We start from the raw sequence: 21,104 nt of genomic DNA, 5'->3' as shown, positions 1-21,104 counted from the left end.
CAGTCCAGCCGCTTTGAGAAACCTGGTCCAGCGTCACTGTCTTCAGATCCTGGGAAATGATGAGATCCGCGTGAGCCGAGGCCGCATCTAGGGTCACTGAGGCTGCGGGAAGATAAGGAGGAGAAAGAGGGGCAGCCCCAGGTCAAGTCGTCCATCCCCCTTTAGGATGGCTTTCTCTTCATAGTCACAGTCCTCTTTGTCCCCAGAGAAGTCCTATCCCCCCCCTTCGAAGTTAATTCCTAAATTTCACCATATGCTGCTCTGAGGGTGCTCTCCATTGGTGGTGAGGGGGGTGTCATTTCAACACTCAGCTGAGACTATCTCCTCTTCCTTCCCCGTTTCCTGTGGTCCTCATATCTAGAAGAAGATTTGAGGCTTGTATAAGAGATGTCGAAGCTCAGGCTATCTGAGCTCGAGTAATTTTCTAAAGTGCAGCCCCTCAAAAACAGGCATAAATGGAAGGGTGGAATGCAGAAGGAGGGATAGTCAGCCCCGGTCTCACCACAGAAGCACACATTTTTTTTAAAAAATTTAATTTATTTACTTATTTTTGGCTGTGTTGGGTCTTCATTGCAGTGTGCGGGCTTCTCATTGCGGTGGCTTCTCTTGTTGCAGAGCACGGGCTCTAGGCGCGCGAGCTTCAGTAGTTGTGGCACGTGGGCTCAGTAGTTGTGGCTCGCAGGCTCTAGAGCTCAGGCTCAGTAGTTGTGGCACACGGCTTTAGTTGCTCCGTGGCATGTGGGATCTTCCCAGACCAGGGCTCGAACCCATGTCTCCTGCATTGGCAGACGGATTCTTAACCACTGCGCCACCAGGGAAGTCCCTTTTTTTTTTTTTAAATGTCCGCGTGGCCATGGGGGATCTTAGTTCCCCCACCAGGGATCGAATCCACGCTCCCTGCAGTGGAAGCGCGGAGTCTTAGCCACTGGACCATCAGGGAGGTCCCAAAACATGCACACTTTTAATTGGATTTGGACATTAAGTTATAGTTTGTCAAGGCTAGAAGGCCCCCATCTGCCCTCTACAATCGCTTGAGTGGCTGTGGTTCCAGTCTTTGCCAAAGACTTAGGAATGGGGGCCTCATTCTGCCTGTTGTCTGATTTGTTGTCTGATCTGTTGTCTGATTTGTCGTCTAATCTCACACCCTCTTACTGTAATATTACTTAATTTTTCCTGCTGGATGGGGGGTGGGGAGAGATGGAGGATGTGGGAATGTGGGGAAGAGGAGAAAGAGTGACCAGGTTCATGGGGATGAGTTAGGTGAATTGTGGCCCAGGCAGTCCTTACTGGTCTCTAGAGTCTACCCTGGCTGAACTGATGCCTAGGTAAATAGTTTTAAAAAAAGAAAAAAAAAGGGGACCGGAGCAGTCAACTATAGTGACTTCCTTTATCCACCAGGGGGTACCACAGCCAAAGCAATAAGCAGAAGCCAAGCTGGGGCTTCCAGGTCATCTTCCTCTTTTTGCTTGAGAACCCCCTCTTCCTTCTCCAAAGCGTCAACACTACCCCCACCTCCCTCAGCCCAGCTCCACTCAGGGACCCTGTCTCTGAAGTCTTCTCTCTGCTGGGGTCTCGCTTCTGTCTGCCCCTCACTCAACACCTCACCTAATGTCACGCTCTGCTCTTGCTAGCTCCTTTTCATTCTTCTCCCTGCCTCAGTGAGCTTGGAATTTCATAAATTCCCCTATTTTGCTAATTGTATAGCTCCATCCTTTTGTTGAAAATAGGTGTGTCCAACCAAGTACTGATGGTAAGTCAGCCACTTGTACACTTTCCACTCAGGGTGGATTCAGCCCTTTCTGCAACCTGTACAACCAAAGCATCCATACAGGTCCATCTGGCTGTGCTTCTCAGGAGAAGCTGTTCTATAGGACTCAAAATAAGGACTCTATCAACCTGCTGAATGACTAATAGCCTCAGTACATTTCAGGCTGTACTTTCCTCCATGCCATTGGGTAAAATCCAGGAGGTCCCACCAAGAACGTGTTACTTTCATTAGCAGCTCCTAAGGCCTCTGCTGAACTCTCCATGTCTCCTGAGTTTCAAATCTTGAGCTCCTGTTCCCCCCACCCCTACCTCCTTTTTCATAATCGTGGAGCAGATAAAGGTTCAACATTACATTTTGTGTTTTAAAATTCTTGGCTATTTCTGCCACAGGACATCTTTCACTGGCGAACTTTCTTCCTTGGTCCCTGCCTTCTGCTGCTCTGCAGGCTGTCTCTCCTGGGCTGTACCCCTCTTCCTCTTACATAGTTTGAAGGCCCTTTCTCCTTCCTCCCTCCCTCCTCCTGGATCTGCATATTTCAGAGCTAACTTTCCACTGCCAGGTATTCCTTGCTCTGAGGAATGTCAAGGCCAGATTTGAAACTAGCAATTTTTAATGAAATGTCCCAGTGCCCTGAGTCATTCTCCCTCCCAGAGACGTGAAAATAAGGTCCTGTCTTGGGAGACAACGCCACCTACTGCCCACTGAGAGCTGCCAAACACACAGCTGAAGGACACTTTTTATTGCCTGTTCTGGGTAAGGTCGCAAATAATCCAGGTTAGAATAATTTAGAATTGAAGTTGAGGTGGTGATGACACATTCAAGGATGCACAGGAATTTAAACTTGGTAAGTACATCAAGACCATAGATAAGGATCTGGATGGTCCTGGGGCGCAGGGAGGTTACAGGACCTGCTTAAGGTTAACAGCTGCAAAGTGGTGGAGTGGAGGTCTGAATCTGGCCCATCTACCTTCAAAGTCCATGTAGCTCCACCTCATTGTGCTAGGAGGGAGCGGATCTCTGGTAATGAATGGTAAGAGAGGTGATAGGGAACCCAACAGCCAGCAGAGACGAGAATTTCAAGGAAGGGACTGCTGACGATCTCATGTTTCAGAGTCATCAGTTTGGATGTGGGCTGAGAAAGCATCACTAGGATTTAGTTGGAGACTTGAAAGAGTGGCTTAAGATGCCCAGCATTGGGCAAGGCATCAGAGGGTAAGCAAAGATGGGAAGATATAGTCCCATCCCTCACGGAGCTAAGCATGAGCCAAAGTCAGGGAAGTTGGCAAAAAATGTAATGGTAATAAATTAGGAGGTGGTTCATAAAAGGGAGAGAGGTATATAGACCTGCAAGTCCCTCTGACACCTTTGTGCAAATTAGAATAAGCCCCTCCCCTTCCTCAGGGCCAGTCATGCTCTTGGCTGCAGAGGCCCATGGCTTGGTAAGTAGACTGTGGGCTGGGTCCCAGTTCCGACTCATCCACTCTCCTTGCTGCTCTTGTAACAGTGAACAACCTGCCCACTGTAAGTGGAGGCCCCGGAAGGATGACGACTGAGTAGCTAGGAAAGTTTCATGCAGGAAACTGGGACGTTGAGCTGGACTTAAACTGATGTGAGAATTTAGAGCAGCTGCAAGAAGAGGTAGAAGGGCTTCTCTGCTGGAAAGTGTCGAGCAGAGCCAGGAAAGAAGTGATGAAGGAGAGGGAAAAGATGCAAATCACCGGGCCCCTGGCTCCAATACTTTGAAGTAGGCAAAATCAGGTAAAATCACTCATTCAAAAACTATCGATGGGGCTTCCCTGGTGGCGCAGTGGTTGAGAGTCTGCCTGCCAATGCAGGAGACACGGGTTCGTGCCCCGGTCCGGGAAGATCCCACATGCCACAGAGCGGCTGGGCCCATGAGCCATGGCCACTGAGCCTGCGCCTCCGGGAGAGGCCCCAACAGTGAGAGGCCCGCGTAACGCAAAAAAAAAAAAAAAAAAAACCAAAAACTATCAATGGCCTGCTATATGCAAGGAGCTATCTGAATAGGTTGTGAGGCAGGGGAATAATAATAACCCCTAACAATTGTGCATTGGTTTATAATTTATAAAGAACCTCCATTCCCAGCTGTGACGTTTGATCCCCTTTCCTGGCAAGGAGACTGTGGTCGTGGTTGTCTCAGAACATGAAGCTCTAAATCTCAGAATTAGGATCATAATCTGGATCTTTTGGGTAGTTCAGAATTCCTTTCACTCTAACCACTGATGCTTCTTCTTCTTTAAATGTAAGTAATTGTTTAAATAGATGATACCCTTACTTGGTTCCAAATTTAAAAGGTACAGTGGGAACCTCCAACCCCCGTTCTCCAGACAGCCAGACATCTAATTTTAGTGCATTTTAATGTGTGTTTTCTTCATGTGGGAGAGACTGAGCATCTTTTCATATGTTTTAGAGATATTTTTTCCTATGAAGTATCTGTTCATTTCCTCTGTCCAGTTTCATCCTTGGTAGTTAATTTCTTTTTCTTTTGTAAGAGCTCTCTATGCATTAGGGGGATTAACCCTTTGATTTTTTATTTTTTTTAGCCCTTTGATTTTGATGGTAGCTGTTAATATGTTTTCTTTTTACGCTTTCCTTTGGTCATTTGTCTCTTGACATTGTTTTTGTAGATTTTTTCCCCCATGCAGATCTTTTAAAATATGATTGAATTTATCTGTCTATCCTTGTATGATTTCTATATTTGAATCATTCTTTCTTTTTCATTTTGTTTTGTTTTGTTTTCTTGGCCATGCTGCGTGGCTTGTGGGATCTTAGTTTCCCAACCAGGGATTGAATCCGGGGCCCTCGGCAGTGAAAGCACAGACTCCTAACCATTGGATCACCAAGGAAGTCCCTATATTTGAATCATTCTTAAATTGGTGTTAAGTACAGTGGGTCCTTGCCTTCAACTTGCTCAATAAGAAAGGAGGAAAATCAAGAAAAGTACCTAAATAACTATAAAAGAAATTACCATATGGTCAGTACTCTAAATTTCTTCATCTGTCTATCCAGAATCCAGTTATCAATCTATCTGAAAATTCACCTTTCCATTTATTAAGACTACACTTAACTCCTTCTAAGGGCCAGGAAAGGTGTGAACAGATGACATTTTGTGGTGATGAGGCATGTGGGCTAAAATGACAGAGATCCAGATCTGAATCCCAACTCTCTGTTTACCCCTCTGTGGCCTTGGGCAGGTTACTTAATCTCTCCTCATTTTTGTTTCTCATATTATCTCATGAGATGTGACAAATGAGGAATGTGGAGGGGTCAAGGATTAGAGACTGATGAACAGATGTGTTAGTGAGAAGCTTAGGGAGAGAGATGTAAGATGAGTCCGATGCCTAGATTTGTGATGTCAGGTGGTGAAGTCTGTTCTGACAAGGACAAGAGAATGGTCACTAGTGTGGGCAGCAAAAGTAAAGGTCGCTGGTTGTAAGCATGTCAATGAGCTGAAAGACCTCAGTGTTGATGGTCATCTACATCGTCCTTGAAATCACCCAGGATGGTGGCAGGACATGGGTGGCTCACAGGGCTCAATGGCTCATCCTCAGCAAATCAAGGGAATTGGCTCTGTGGAGAACAGCAAGGCAGAGGGAGAGCGTGGGCGACCAGAGCTCCACACATAGGGGCTTTTATCTGGCTCTGGGGACTTCATGCTTAGGAGGTGTTGTATGGAGTGAGGAAGATGCTCACCCCACCCGTGACCCTAAGATTCGAGGGAGCCATCCCCTTTGATAAAAAGGGAACTATGACTTACGGGGAAAGTGACTTTTTAATAGAAACCCTACAGCAGACAGTGGTCAAGTGGGATTAAGGAAGGATAGTATGGAGTGAGATTTGAACAAGAATGTTAGACCTTCTAATACAGCCTCAGCTGGCAACTCTCATTAGTGTTGTCCCCTGTGGGGCCCCAGCGTCGGTGCTGAAACCAGCCTGACTGGAGGGAAATTGGAAGACAGTGGCTGGGCACTTGGTTTTCTGGTATCCTGAGCAGATGCCGTGGTTCTCTGACGCCTGGATCCCGAGGTACCTAGGCGGAGGCTCTGGGAGGTCTTCATTCTGTGCGTTGAGTCTCACTTCATGTCATACTTACATCAGAGGCACCAAGACTTCCTCCTCCCCATGTGCAAACAAGCCACACCTTTCACCAGCCAAAGTCCACCTCACCTTCCACCTCCCCTAGATCAGTCACGCAGCCATGGGAAGATGGGCCTTGTCACCTCTCCCCCATGTTTACTAACGCGGGAGCATATATAATCGGCACAGTCTAAAAACCATTCACCTGCTGGCCATCTCTCCAGATCTGGAGCATGAGATCATGGCCTGATGTCGTGGCAAGAGAAATTGAAGTAGGATACCAGGGGAGCTTTTCTGGAGGAGGACTAGGCAAGAAGCTTAGGGACTGAGTGTTGAATGCAGTGTTTAAGTGAAGTGGGGATGGGGGAGTACTTTCTTCTTTGGGTCTTCTTTGGAGATGGCTTGAAAGGAAGGGAAAAGGTCTCCAAACTGCTCTATGTCCTGTTCTCCGTCTCTTTCCCTTTCATTGCAGAATCTGTATAACCGTGAGAGGGATGCTGGTTGGGGGAATGAACAGCTGACAGAGATGCTGATGCAAATAGTCGGGTAGTAATTGACAGCAGTAGCCAAATTCTTAGAGTGTGACCGCGAGCCTGCAAGTACCACAGTGTGGTACTTGATAAACTCCTGCCAGCTTCTCTCAACTGAGGGCAAATCAGAGAAGACGTTCAACTTTTAAGTTTATGAATCTCTGGCTTCTGACCAGGATACTCTGGCCTTTTAACTTTGAGCTGTAAAAATATGCACAGAAAGCTCTGAAAAGGAAAACCGGTCTTTGAATCACCTGCTTCCTCCAGGTGTGTGGAAAGGAGCGATTTCAAGTTTAGTAAAGACAAGGAAACCAGAGGGTGTGTGTCAAAGTTGATGATTGATTTCTGAAACTTGTTGCAGAATGGTGGTTTCTGTTGTCCGTGCTACAGTTCTATTGATGGAGAGTGGGCAGCTGCCTGCAGTTGGAGGGCTGAATCAGGTCCTCTGAGCTGCTCCAGGGCCGCCTCCTTCCAGCTGGGCCATCTTACCTGGACTGTCTAGGGTGGCAGGCTGTCCAAAGCTCCAGTGGGGAAGGAGGCCCTATAGATGGGAGGCTGGCAGTGTGAGGTGGAGGCCATGCTCCCTCTGCGGGAGGACAGCCGGGAAGAGGGCATCTGCCCCATCTGCCAGGAGTGCCTGAAGGAGGCGGTGCGCACTGACTGCAGACACCTCTTCTGTCGAGCATGCCTGGCCCAGCACCTGGAGAAGACCTCAGCCTCCGGGGTCCTCAGCTGCCCCCTCTGCCGGAAGCCCTGTTCCGAGGGGGTCCTGGGGGCCGGCTATACCTGCGACAGCCACCAGAAGAAGGTGTGCTGGTTCTGTGAGGAGAGCAGATGTCTTCTGTGTGTGGAATGCCGGGTGTCCCCTGAACACAAGTCTCACTGTGAACTGGCCATTGAAAATGCCATCAGCCACTACAAGGTAAGGCGGGGTCATCACAGCCATCCCTCTGCCACCACCTCCCTGAGTTACTCCTTCCTACTCCCTGTCCTTTACGCCTGACGTATCATAGAGGCTCAGTAACTGACACTTTTCTTTGTTTCTTCTGCTTTATTCTGTTTTGGACCCTTGTCTTCACTTTTCTGTGTTTATCTTGCTACTAATGTTAAAGTTTCAATGCATTAATAGAGTCTAAGAGGAGGTACGGTCACACAATGTCAGATTCCCAGGAAGCATGAGCTCCTTGCATTTTGCTCATCTGTAGTGCAAAGGAGTTGGACTAAATAATACAAAACTCTTTTAGTACTAAGACTGTATGGTTCCCCTGTTTGATAGTACTAGAAAATTGGCTAGAAATATAATCAGGTTTTACATATCCTAATGATTAACCTGTAAATACATTGAAACCTGGAAATTAGTACATGATTCTCTCTCTCTCTTCCTTCTTCGTCTTTTCTTTCCTTCCTTTCTATAGTGATTATTTTTATCCTATTTTTAAATTTTTTTATCATAAAACTAGTACATTCAGACAACACTGTAAGGTATAAAGTCAAAACTAAAAATCTTTCTTCCTGCGTTCCCCCATTCTCAGTCCCCGGAGGTAACCACTGTTAGATTTTTGTGTATCATTCTTCCAGAAACTTGTGTGTGTGTGTGTATGAATGCAGTCTCTAAAATACACACACACACACACACACACACACACACAGATTCTCTATATATTTTTCTGTAACTCGTTTTTATCATCTAAAAATACATCTTGGACATTATCCCATTTTCCCATCAGTACATCTAGATCTTATGAATTCTTTTCAACAACTGCATGGTATTCAATTCTATGAATGTACTATAAATTGCCAGATATTGAGCTATTTCCAGGTTATTGTTTTGTTTTGAGGTCTCATGGAATATTGTAATGAGTATCCTTCAACATATATTTTGGAGGACTTAGAATATCCAAGCTGTATTTTGGTGAAAGAATAACCTAACTTCCAAGTTTTGATCAATTTTTCCTATCACTATTTACTGAATAATCCATAGTTCCCACACTGATTTGAATGCCGACTTCTTAATCTGCCATGGGTATGTATAGACTTGCACATTTTCTTGACTCTCCATTCCGTTCTATTCTTCTATCCATTCCTGCTTGTGTGTCAAACCATTTTAAGCACTGTACCTTTGCGATGTGTTTTAATGTCAGGTAGCTCTTGGAACCCTCACAATATTCTTATTTTTCAGAATTTTTGTGGATATTCAGATATATTTATTTTGCCAGTTAGCTTTAGCATTTTTTCCCAACTATCCTCTACCCCCATCCCCAATTCAGTTAGTATTTGATTGGATTGACAATTGACATATTTTCACCATGGTGTCTTTCTATCCAATAATGAAGGATGAATTTCCAAGTCTTCTTTTAGATACTTGACTTTTTGAACATATTATAATACAGGATGAGAAACTGGGGAGTCCAGATTGAGGGTGACTATGGGAAGGTAGAGAAATAACTCAGAAAGCCAAAGAGGCAAATTTCTCTGGTTCTAACATCATTCCCTCTAAGTGCAGGGCACCACAGGAGGGCAGGGAGAGCTCTCCCACCTGCTGATGGGCCAGTGAATAGATGGAAAAATCTATTCACTCACTCAATGATTTATTCAGGCCTGTGCTTTGTATAGGATGCCATGCTAGGTATTGTAGGAAGTATAAATATGATTCATAATCTTTGTCCTCAAGTTTACCTTTAAATTATGACAGGAAAACTAAAATAAATAAATAACAATATTTGTTCATTTAAGAAAGACTTATGTTCCTGTAGTGTATTAGGAACTACCATACATGCTAGGAGTACAATGATGAACAAGTCAGATGCCATCCCTCCTGCCAGGGACTTTGCAGTTTAATAAGAAAGACAGACACGAAATCAAGCAAACTACAAGTCTCGTATGAGCTAAGAAGAAAACAAACAAGAGTCTAAGATGGAGAGTAATGGGTGATCCATGTGGTTGGTGAGGGCCTCATGGAGGAGGTGGCACCGGTGCTGAGATCAGGAAAAAGAGAAGGTGGCCAATGTAAAGACTGGGCAGAAGGGAAGCACAGATTTGAGAGTCCCAGATCCGGAAAAGCCTTGTTATATTTGAAGAGTTTATAATTAGAGTGTGAATTGCCAGGATTTACTGACAGATTAAAGTGGGGTGAGGGAATGAAGGGAATCAAAGATGACTTCATGAGTTTCTGATTTGAGAAACTGGATGAATGATGGAACGATAAGGACTGGGGAGAACAGGTTTGAATGAAACATCAAGTTTCATTTAGGACGAGTCAAGTCCAAGTTGAGACACATCAAAGTAGGATCTTAGTTAAGTGGCTGGCTTTGAAATCTGGATCTCCAAAGAGAGTCTGGGTTAGTATTCCCAGAACTTAAGACAGGGATCCATCAGAATAAAGATAATATTTAAATCCAAGGGAATGGATGCAATATCCTCAGGAGAGAGCCTAGAGAGAAAAGAAGTTCCAGGGCAAGGTCCTTAGAAAGGCCATCATTTAGATGTAAGGTGGAGGGGGACCCAGCAAAGGAGACTGAAAGCAAGCCACTAGCAAGGCAGGAGAAAAGCAAGGGGAGTGGTGTTTTAGATGCTAAGAGAGAAGAATCTGTTAAGAAGTGACAGTAGAAGGACTTCCCTGGTCGTCCAGTGGTTAAGAATCTGCCTTCTAATGCAAGGGACGAGGGTTCAATCCCTGGTCAGGGAACTAAGATCCCACATGCTGAGGGACAACTAAGGCCGTGAGCTGCAACTACTGAGCCCACTGCAACGAAAGACACTACATGCCGCAAGGAAGATCCCGCGTGCCGCAACTAAGACCCCATGCAGCCAAATAAATAAATATTAAAAAGAAAAAGAAGAAGCAATGGTGGAGTGCATTGAATGATGCTGGGCCATCCAGTAAGATGGGCAGCAGAGAAGTGGATGCTGGGCTGGGAGGAGGCACACTTCTTCCGTTGTAACAGTGGGGAACAAAAGAAGGCCTCTGCAAGGGGAGGGAGTCTTGCAGTTTGGGAGAGGACCCGAGTGTTTGGGTATATTTCCTCAATAATATGTGAGGGAAGGACATCAGCAGTGCGGGTAGAGGTGGAGGTGTGAAAGGTTTGAAAAGAGAAGAGAAGTCGCGGTAGAGTTTGGAAAAGCGAACCTACAAGTGAAACAGTGGAATTGGCAGGCAGCATAGAGCACCAGTTTGAGTTTTGAAACTAGGGATTTAGTGAGTTTCATGAGGCTGCCTGAGGACAGCCAAAGTCTGGGGAGTTGAAGGTATTTTCAAAGGACTGATTACAATGGGAGACCCTGAGTGTGTTTGTAGACGTTGACAGCATAGTTTTGAAATAAAGATTTCTTATGATTTCTCCCCATGCCTCTATTCCTTTGAGTTAAATTTTGTAAATTAAATATTTTAAATTGTAAATATTGTAAATTGTGTCCTTTTTAAAGGAATTACGTATTGCCTGACCGCACTCCAGAAGACTGAAAAATTTGCAATGTCTTTTTTGTACATCTGTTTCCCTACTGCCCAACTCATGTTGTTGTCAATCACTTTTTTCAATGTGGTTTCCTGGTTTTCCAAGTGCGTGACAATGATTGAAGTTGTTTTACTATGCTGGCGGTGAGGTTTCTCTCCACATGGAGGCTCACCGTCTACATTTCCCCTTAGAATCAGGGCATAAATTCTACATGAGTGCATCAGAGTAGTTTATCTTTTGGATAATAAGCTATACTAATTATGTTTAACCTTCATTTTTCCTATTCCGATATTTCTTTTCTTTTTATTTCATTTTTGGGGCAAAAATTTTAAGAATTTGTACTTGAATCAGTTCTATTCTTTTTAAGAAATAAAATCTCCATGTCTTACTCAGAAATTTATCTAGTATGGTGATAGATAGATAGATATTAGGTCTGTATCATTTTTAAAGATTAAGTAATTCCTGGCTTATTTGGAATTTAATATACTGTGTTGTGTGAAGGATGACTCCTTTATCAAACAATAAAGTTATTTTTTCTTTATTCTGGTATACAGTTTTCCCTCAAACATTTCTGTGAGTCCTTTTCACATCTATATGTTTTTTTTGGTTTGACATAAATTAAATTCTTATAATAGTGGTATTTTTCTTACTCTAGTCCATTGATTATTTTTTTCTGTTCTAAAGTTATTATATAGTTTTGATACTTATTGCTTTATGGTTTATTTTTAAATTTAGTAGCATCTTTGTCAAATAATAATTTTTTGTAACCTGATGGTCTTGCTGACTGTCTTTTCAGAAGGATTTTCTTTTTTCTAAATTTAATTTAATTTAATTTAATTTAATTTAATTTAATTTATTTGGCTCTGCTGGGTATTACTTGTAGCACGTGGGATCTTTGTTGCTGCATGCGGGATCTTTGTTGTGGCATGTGGGATCTTTACTTGCGGCATGCAGGCTCTTAGTTGCGGCATGCGGAATCTAGTTCCCTGACCAGGGATCGAACCCAGGCACCCTGCATTGGGGATGAGGAGTTTTAACCACCAGACCACCAGGGAAGTCTCCAGAAGGATTTTCTTATATAATGTTTCTAAGTTTTATGGAGAATCCCTGAAATTTTAATTGGCATTGCATTAAATTTGTTGATTATATTAAGAATTATGACTTTTGGGGCTTCCCTGGTGGTGCAGTGGTTGAGAGTTCGCCTGCCAATGCAGGGGACACGGGTTCGTGCCCCGGTCTGGGAAGATCCCACATGCCGCGGAGTGGCTGGGCCCATGAGCCATGGCCGCTGAGAGTCTTTGCTGAGTTCATATATCCTTTAACTTAATTTCCTGACATTTTCTAGATGCACAATCATGTGGACATTGTCAGGTTTAGTCATCAACACCGTTTTTCCTCATAAAATATAATGGGTGATATCATTCTTATCCATATTTTGGGGCACTTTTTGTTCTGTGAGGAGCATGTATTTTGAAAGTTGCTCTTTTTTTTTGTGTGTGTGACTGTATTGGGGAAAAGATAGCTTTTTGCCTGTTAACCACTTTTTCTTTGATGCGTTTTGTAAGCCTTTTTTAAAATTTTTTAATTTATTTATTGGCTGCATTGGGTCTTCATTGCTGCGCGTGGGCTTTCTCTAGTTGCAGCAAGCAGGAGCTACTCTTCGTTGTGGTGCGCAGGCTTCTCATTACAGTGGCTTCTCTTTGCTGCAGAGCACGGGCTCTAGGCGCGGGTTTCAGTAGTTGCGGCTCATGGGCTCTAGAGTGCAGGCTCAGTAGTTGTGGTGCATGGGCTTAGTTGCTCCGCGGCATGTGGGATCTTCCCCGACCAGGGATCGTACCTGTGTCCCCTGCATTGGCAGGTGGATTCTTAATCACTGCACCACCAGGGAAGTCCTAGTAAGCCATTTGAGAAGGATTTTAAATGTTGCTATGTTCTCATGTTTCCTCACTTCTTAATGTCCTTTTCAGTCAATTTTTTTACTGTGAAATCACATTTTATCTGATATCTGATAGGATCACAGACTTTAAAAAATATTTATCAAGACAAAACAGGTCTTGCACTACTCCCTATATTTCAATTTGTCTTTTTTTCCCCCTGAGGAATATTTTAGGAAGATAAAAGTTTATAGAATTTTACTTTCTAATTCTAATGAGTACCTTATTTACACAAATATTACCTTAATGCAAAAATGGATGAATAAATATTTTTTGAAAAATGAGGGACTTTACCTTACTCATTTTGAATATTTTAAATGATAGATCTGAATTATTCTCGTTTTTCATGCGTTATCTTTATTGCTGTTATCTTTGCTTCCTTTTTTCATTTACACAATCTCTGTAGTTGACTTTAAACTCTTCATTAAATTTTAAACTACTCCAGAAGACAGGACTCTGACATTTTGAACCGGATCTTAAGAACAGACCTGACTTTGACAGGCAGCAATAGACAGCATTCCTGGCAGAAGGAAGTAAAAGAAAAGCCATGAAGAGGCATGGCTGCGTGGGGGTGTGTCCAGGAAACCACAAGCAACTCTGTTTGGCTAGTACGGAGAACAGGGAGGGAGTAGAGAGAGGTAACACAGGAAATGTAAATTGGGTTACAGAGGGCCTTGGATATTGAGTTAAGGAGTTCGGGCTTATCTTTGATAATGAGAAACCCTTTTGAAGACAGTAGTAGCACAGGTAAAAAATAAAATGTGACTGAGGTTTCAAGCTGAATGACAGACAGAAGGGTGAGTCCAAGGACAGAAATATGGTGGTCAAGAGTAGTGAATTGTGGAAGAGGGTGGGGAAGAGGAAGATAAGTTTGATTACTCCAAACTGAGTTTGAGCTGTCTGTAGGGCAGTAGGAGATACTTAAGTATCAGCTGGAAACATGGGATTGACTGTTAGGACAAAGAGCTTTTGGGAATTATGATAAAATCTGAAGCCTGAAATTAAGGACATCATTTAGAGAAAGAGGAGGGTTAAAGGAACAACCTCAGGAAGGTCAAGGAAGGACGGGGGTGGGAGGTCGGGAGAGTGGGGTGGGTAGAATCACATCCAAGAAGAGGAGGCCTGAGAAGAAGGTGCCTGTGGGTTTCCTTCCTGGGGATCACCGTGACCTTGGAGAGAGCAGTTCCAAAAGAATGATGAGAAGCAAAAGCAGATGCTGAGGAGCAAAGGGGCCACGAGGACGTGAAGACAGCAAGAACCAACTACTTCAAGAAATGTAGTTGTGAGAACAGAGAGAGTAGATGGAAGGGGTAGCAAGGTGAAAGTTGCTTGCTCGTTTGAGCTTTTCGAGACCTGAACTTTCGTGCTCACACAGACAATTCCCTGCCACACTCCAGCCTCCGCCTTCACCGTTGAGGCCCTTGAGTGAAATCCAAGATGCCCATTTACTTCCTCCCCCTCCTTCTATGACTGTTTTATTCCTTGTCTGCTGGGAAATGCCTGCAGGTAACACCAGTGACATGAAACATTTTATAGTAATTTCCTAGTGACATCATTGTCTCCTCTGTTTTCTGTTTGTTTACTTGAATGTCCTCGCTGAAGTCTCACCCACAGCCCCTTGACCTTGGTTTCACCCTCTGAATCTCAGGGCCAGAAAGAACTTTCACAGTCATCTCGTCCACCCCCAGCCTTACCTGTACATCTCCAGTGACGTGGGACTCTTCTTTTCCAAAAGCAATACATTTTAAGAGTTTATAAGAGAAAATGAGGCAAAATGACAAGAAGAAGAAACATTCCCCATAAACAGTCAACAACAACAAAATCCACCCCCCCCAATTTTTTTTTGACGTGAGGTGAGAAGGATTTACTTAATGAAACACACACGCTTCAGTCAATAGCACACTCTTACCTTTAGTCCACAAATCCTGTTCATGTTTTGTTTGTTCCATTTAATCATCATTCCTCCCTCTTCCATGGACAACCACTTAAAGTGTTTGTTGTATTTTTATTTGTAGACAGTTTGGTAAAACACACATTGCTGCACGGTGTGCTTGTATATTGAATTAACGAAATTATATGATGGGCTTCGTGCTATTTCTTGCTTTTCACTCTACCACGTTTTTGAGATCAGTCCATGTTTTGTGGGTCCCATAGTCCATTTCTTCTGACACATGCACTGTGTTCCATAGTGGGCACCTGCCCTATTTTACCCATCCATTTCCCAGGAATGGACTTTATGTGATTCCAATTCTCTGTTACCACAACCAGTGCTGTAGTGGACATGTTCTCTTAGAACCTAGGAATTCTCTGGGGTTTTTACTCAGAAACAGGATCACTGGATCACAGAGGAAAGCACACCTAGGTGGCCGGAACTGTTGCCAGAGGGCTGTGCCAGTGCACATCTCACCAGCCCACAGTGTGGTCCTTATATCCACACACATCCCACCTCCCCCAGGTGTTATCCAGTGGTCTACTTTTTATTACTCTGATGGGGGTCAAATAACATTTCATTGTATTAGTTTCCATTTCTCTAATCACAGGTGAGTTTGGGCATCCCCTCATCTGTGAATTAACTGTCCATATTCTTCGCCAATTTTTCTCTTGGGTTCCTGTCTTCTTATTGATGTCTAGGCTTTCCTTTTATTTATTTATTTATTTACTTATTTATTTAGGCTGCGCCTTGCAGCTTGAGGGATCTTAGTTCCCCGACCAGGGATTGAAACAGTCCATGGCAGTGAAAACACTGAGTCCTAACCACTGGACCACCGAGGAATTCCCTAGGCTTTCCTTTTATATTCTATATATAAGTCTCTTGTTGGTTTTAGACTTTGCAGATATTATCTCTTAGTCTGTCATTTCTCTGTTAGGTTTGTCCATAGAGTTGTCATTGAACAGAGATATTTAATTTTGAGGTAATCAAATTAAATCATTCTCTCATGGTTTGTGCTTTTGGGGTTTTATCTAAGACATTTTTCCCTACCCCCAGGTCACAAATTTATTCTTTAACATTATTTTCTATTAACTTTGTAGTTTTCCTTTCACACTGTCTTTAATCCAGCTAGAGTCTGCCTTCACATATGGTTCTGGATAGGGATCTGACTTTATTTTTCCCTGTTGTTGTAAGCCAGTTTTCTCAACACCATCTCCTACAGATTTTGTCCCTTCTCTTACTGAACTGTGTATTGCTTTTTATTTTTATTTTATCTTATTTTTCCCAGTTTTATTGAGTTATAATTGACATACAGTAGTATGTAAGTTTAAGGTGTACAGCATAATGATTTGACTTACATACCAAATGAAATGATTATTACAATAAGTTTAATGAACACCCATTGTCTCATATAGATACGAAATTAAACAAATAGAAAAAATTTTTTATTGTGATGAGAACTCAAGATTTACTCTCTTACCAACTTTCATATATAACATATAGCAGTGGGAATTATATTTATCATGTTGTACATTACATCCCTAGTACTTATTTATCTTATAACTGGAAGTTTGTATCTTGTGACTGCCTTTGTCCAATTCCCCGTCCTCCCACTCCCCACCTCTGGTAACCACAAATCTGATCTCTTTTTCTATGTTTGTTCATTTGTTTGTTTTGGAAGCATAATTGACCTGCAATATCATGAGAGTTCCTCTTACACAACATAGTGATTCAATATTTCTATACCTTTCAAAATGATCACCACGATAAGTTTACTTACAGTGTGTCACGATACAAAGATATTACACAGTTTTTGACTGTATTCTCCACATTGCACATTTCATACCTGTGACTCATTTCTTTTTACTTTTTTTTTCTTTTAAAATTCTTTTGTAAACATGGGTCTGTCCCTGAGCTCTCTCTTCTTCCATTTTCTATTTGTCCTTGTCCCAGTACCATACTGTTTTATTACTATGGCTTTGTACACCCTTTTATCTGGTACACAAATATATTTTGTAACTAAGGTAACAAGGGTTACAAGAAGAACGTTTCCAGACTCTTTTGCTGACACCCCCCACCCTGTGCCTTTCTTCCATTTTGATTCATTAAAGGCTTATGCTGATATCAGTATCAGCTTTGTTTATATTTGCTTTCTACATAGTTTACCCAAGATCTGAAAGTAAATGTTTTAGAAACTGAAATGATTCATTATATCCTTAGATTCCAGGACACCGTGACCCATCCAGACACTGATTTAAGATTTAGAGAGAGGTTCCATGCCTTCCTGGGCTGTGGGTTTGCTCTAATAGAGAGTTCTTGTCCCTCCCAGCCAGGGTAGGGGAGTGGTACCAGAGGTTTTTCATGTCCTCTGTAAGTCAGGTCTCTCCAGATTGGCTTCACTTGTTGATGAGAAATAGTGAGGGTTGCCAGTGATCAGCACATAACTCTTAGATGTCGGGAGAAAAACACCCTGAAGTCAAGTAGAAAAGGTCCTCTTACTATCTGTTATTTTTATGTAGTTAAGTCTTTTTTAAAAATTACCTATTGCTTTTTGCCATCACTATCCATTAAATAAACTCTTGTGTTCCTTAACCCAAGCATGATGCATAGAAGGCTGCCTCTTTTTAGGCAGAATTTTACTTTAGCCTCATCCTGGGATCAGGACACCCCCTCCCTGCCATGTGTTCCACGGGCACCACCCTCACCCCCAGTCTGACCAGCAGGGGTGTCTGTCTCTCTAGGAACGACTCAACCGCAGGATCAGGAAGCTCAGAAAGGACATCTGCGAGCTCCAGCGGCTCAGGGCTCAGGAGGAGGAGAGACTGCAGGCTATGCAGGTGGGCTTCGCAGAGTCCCAGGAAGGACTCCGGTCTGATCATCTGTCTGTCTGGAGAAGGCTGCTGTGGGGGGAGGGCCTGGAGGCTGGAAACACAAGTGCTGGGCTCGGCCTTGGGGTTTGCTGGCTGAGTGACCTGGGGCAAGTCAAGCCCTCTGACCTTCATGTGGTTTATATGTTCAGTGAAAGCCAGTCGTGTTCCACCTGGTTCTCGGTGAAGATCAAAGGAGACAAGCAGCCCATCAACTGAAAACTACTCCACAAACCATAGGTCTCTTTCTCTGTCTCTGACCATCTACCTTTCTGTTGCTTGCTCACTTTGATGTGGGGTCTCTCCTCACCCTATGACGTGAAGGGGGTTAAAAGTCAGTGGAAGGGCTTCCCTGGTGGCGCAGTGGTTGAGAGTCCGCCTGCCGATGCAGGGGACACGGGTTCGTGCCCCGGTCCAGGAGGATCCCACATGCCTCGGAGTGGCTGGGCCCGTGGGCCATGGCTGCTGGGCCTGTGCGTCTGGAGCCTGTGCTCTGCAATGGGAGAGACCGCAGCAGTGAGAGGCCTGCGTACCGCCAAAAAAAAAAAAAAAAAAAAGTCGGTGGAAGGATATAGCCGAGTGGGGTGTGTGTGTGTGTGTGTGTGTGTGTGTGTGTGTGTGTGTGTGTGAGACATGGCATCTGTGGATGTTCACAAGGGTGTGAGGTGCGGGGGGAGGTGTCCCTTCATTTTTGAGGAACATGGCTCCCCCTGTAATACCCATAACATGCAGAGGCAATGCCATGAGGGGAGGAGGACCGAGAAATCAGCATTCTCGCTCGGAACGTTCAGAGACTGAAGGTCCAGAGGGAGCCATCTGACATTGAATCTTAGGGAGCCCCTTTTCTGGAGTTTCAGGCAGACTGTAGGACCCACAGGCTGGAGGCTGAACTGGAGCGTCAAGACCGAGCCAGGAGACAGCTGGATGCCCTCCCTCAGCAGCGGCCAGGCCAGCTGGAGGACATGCCAGCAAAGGTGTCCAGAATCCCTGGCATCTCCAGGGCAATGATTCAACTCAGCAGCCTGGTCACTGAACTGGAGGGGATGGCTAAGAAACTGGATGCCAGCCTGCTGAAGGTGCACACCCTGAGGTGCCTCCCGAAGCCTGGGATTCTCCCCAAATAGTGGGCAGCCTACCTGTAGCATCCCTCTGGGAGGTGTAAGGAGAGTCTTCTCTGTGACACGTGGTGGTGACTTGTCCAAGGCTGCACAATGCTGTTGCAGCAGAGGCGGGTACACAGAAGGGGTGCTACCCTCTCCGGTTCTCAAGGTGACAGCCCAGAGTGCCATCCACTAGTTGGTTGGGGAGGGAATTGGAGGGGACAGGAACCTGAGAACTGGTTGTGACTCTCACTCTCTTTCTCTCTCCTAGGACGCCAGTGACTTATTGAACAGGTATGAGCCGTCCCATCTCCCTTCCCACATGTGCTTACACAGCACAAACCCACACAAACATAGATGTGTATGGGCTTTCTCACGGTCAAGGAGTTCCACTGCTCCATTAACTTGCATCTTCAGACTACATGGAAAGTGGAAGATTGAACAGAATATACTGAAGGATTTCTTTGTTTCTAGGAGTGCTCCAGAGCAGTTAGAGGTTATTTATCCCAACTTAGAGAAAAGAATCAATGAATCACTTAACCAGTCATCCTCAGCAGCTCTGACCAGTTCATCCCTGGACCAGCTCCTCTCAGACTCACCTCAGCCTCCTGGCTCTCCTTCCCCCAACCTGTCCAGCCTCCCACGAGGTCTGCCCAGTGCACCCTCAGGCCTGCCACCTCCTGAACATGCCACAGCTGTGATCAGATGCCTGACCCTCTGATACCTGGACAATAGTCACAGCCTCTCTCCTGAACCAGGCTCCCACTGCAGAAGTCAGGATTCAAGACCTCCTTTTTGCCTGTGAACTGACGGTAGCACCCATCTCTCACCATCTCATATTAAAATGGGAGTACCTGGATGGCATGAGTTCACAGTGCTGAGGCCACCTCTGCCTATGGAGCTGGCACGTCTGTTGGCAGAAATATTCCTTCTGAGCGCCTGTAGCACCTGTTGTCTGTACAACGCACCTGGAGCTTACATTACTTTTGTGGTGGACAGACTCTACAGGGACCTCCCATGATGCTCCCCTCGTGGTGTTCATGCCTTTGTATGATCCCCTCTCTTTGAGTGTGAGCAGAACCTGTGACTTGCTTCTAATCAATGGAATATGGCAAAGGGGATGGGCTGTCCCTTCGCAGACTGTATTACATGGATGGGATGCCTCCTTGCTAACACGCTCACTCTTGAAACTCTCCTTGCTGGATTCATGACGTGGGTAGTCCTGTGGCCAGCAGGCAGCCTCTAGGAGCTGAGAGCAGCCTCCAGCCTTCAGCCAACAAGAAGCAGAGGCCCTCAGTCTTGCAGCTGCAAGAAAATTAATTCTGCCAACTGCCTAAGTGAACTTGGAAATGGGCTTTTCCCCACTCAAGCCTCAAGAGGAGAACCCAGCCCAACTGACATCTTGATTGCAGCCTTGTGAGACCCTAAGCAGAGAACCCAAATTTCTGACCCACAGAAACTGTGAGGCAATAGATGTCATAGAAGCTACGATATAATAAATCTGTGTTGTTTTAAGACACTAAATTTGTGGAAATTTTTATGGAGCAATGAATAATACCTTTGTATATTAATTATTTGTGCATCACTTCTTTGGGTGAGTAAAGAGAGTACACTGTCTTTGTGTCCCCAGGGTTTAGGACAGTGCCGGGCTCATAGTTGGTGTCCAGTGAAATTTATTAAGTGGATGCATGAATAAATTAATAGAAAGTATAAGGACCCTTCTTTTTTCTTTTTTAATAAATTTATTTATTTATTGCTACGTTGGGTCTTCGTTGTTGTGCGCGGGCTTTCTCTAGTTGTGTCAAGTGGGGGCTACTTTTCATTGTGGTACGCGGGCTTATTCATTGCGGTGGCTTCTGTTGTTGCAGAGCACGGGCTCTAGGCGCGCGGGCTTTAGTAGTTGTGGCTCTCAGGCTCTAGAGCGCAGGCTCAGTAGTTGTGGCGCATAGGCTTAGCTGCTCCGCGGCATGTGGGATCTTCCCAGACCAGGGCTCGAACCCGTGTCCCCTGCACTGGCAGGCAGATTCTTAACCATTGCGCCACCGGGGAAGTCCTAAGGGCCCTTCCTGATGCTCCATGATTAACAAAGGGGACCTTTAACTAGTATTACTGAGCCCTTGCAGAAATGGTCAATAGTATACTTGGCACTGAAGGATACAAAGAATAAAACATGGCTACAAGGAGATGCTGCATTGCGGTGTAAAGAGTAAAAACTCACAAGTCAGACTTGAGTTCAATCCCAGTCCTGACACCTAATACCTCTGTAACCCTGTACAAGTTACTTAGCCTCTCTGCACCTCAGTCCTACCACCTCTAAAATGAGGATAATGATACTCATGGCCTGGGATTGTTGTAAGAATTAAATGTTATTATATATGCCTGCTGCAGTGCCTAACACGTTGGAAACATTTAAATGTGTTAATTCC

At 44.4% G+C, this 21,104-nt stretch overlaps 1 protein-coding gene across 1 annotated transcript; it reads left to right on the top strand.

The window, feature by feature from the left end:
• The first annotated feature begins 6,973 nt into the window (after positions 1–6,973).
• On the top strand, positions 6,974–19,399 carry TRIM40 (tripartite motif containing 40). The gene is made up of 5 exons (XM_060163423.1): positions 6,974–7,318; positions 17,453–17,548; positions 18,430–18,654; positions 18,950–18,972; positions 19,153–19,399. The coding sequence occupies exons 1-5, from the start codon at positions 6,974–6,976 to the stop codon at positions 19,397–19,399; spliced, it is 936 nt and encodes a 311-aa protein (XP_060019406.1).
• Positions 19,400–21,104: the final 1,705 nt, after the last annotated feature.

This window comes from Lagenorhynchus albirostris, chromosome 10 (genome assembly GCF_949774975.1).
Source record: "Lagenorhynchus albirostris chromosome 10, mLagAlb1.1, whole genome shotgun sequence".
Taxonomy (NCBI): domain Eukaryota; kingdom Metazoa; phylum Chordata; class Mammalia; order Artiodactyla; family Delphinidae; genus Lagenorhynchus; species Lagenorhynchus albirostris.
The sequence above is the reverse complement of the archived record's forward strand: the minus strand, read 5'-3'. Positions and strand labels throughout refer to the sequence as shown.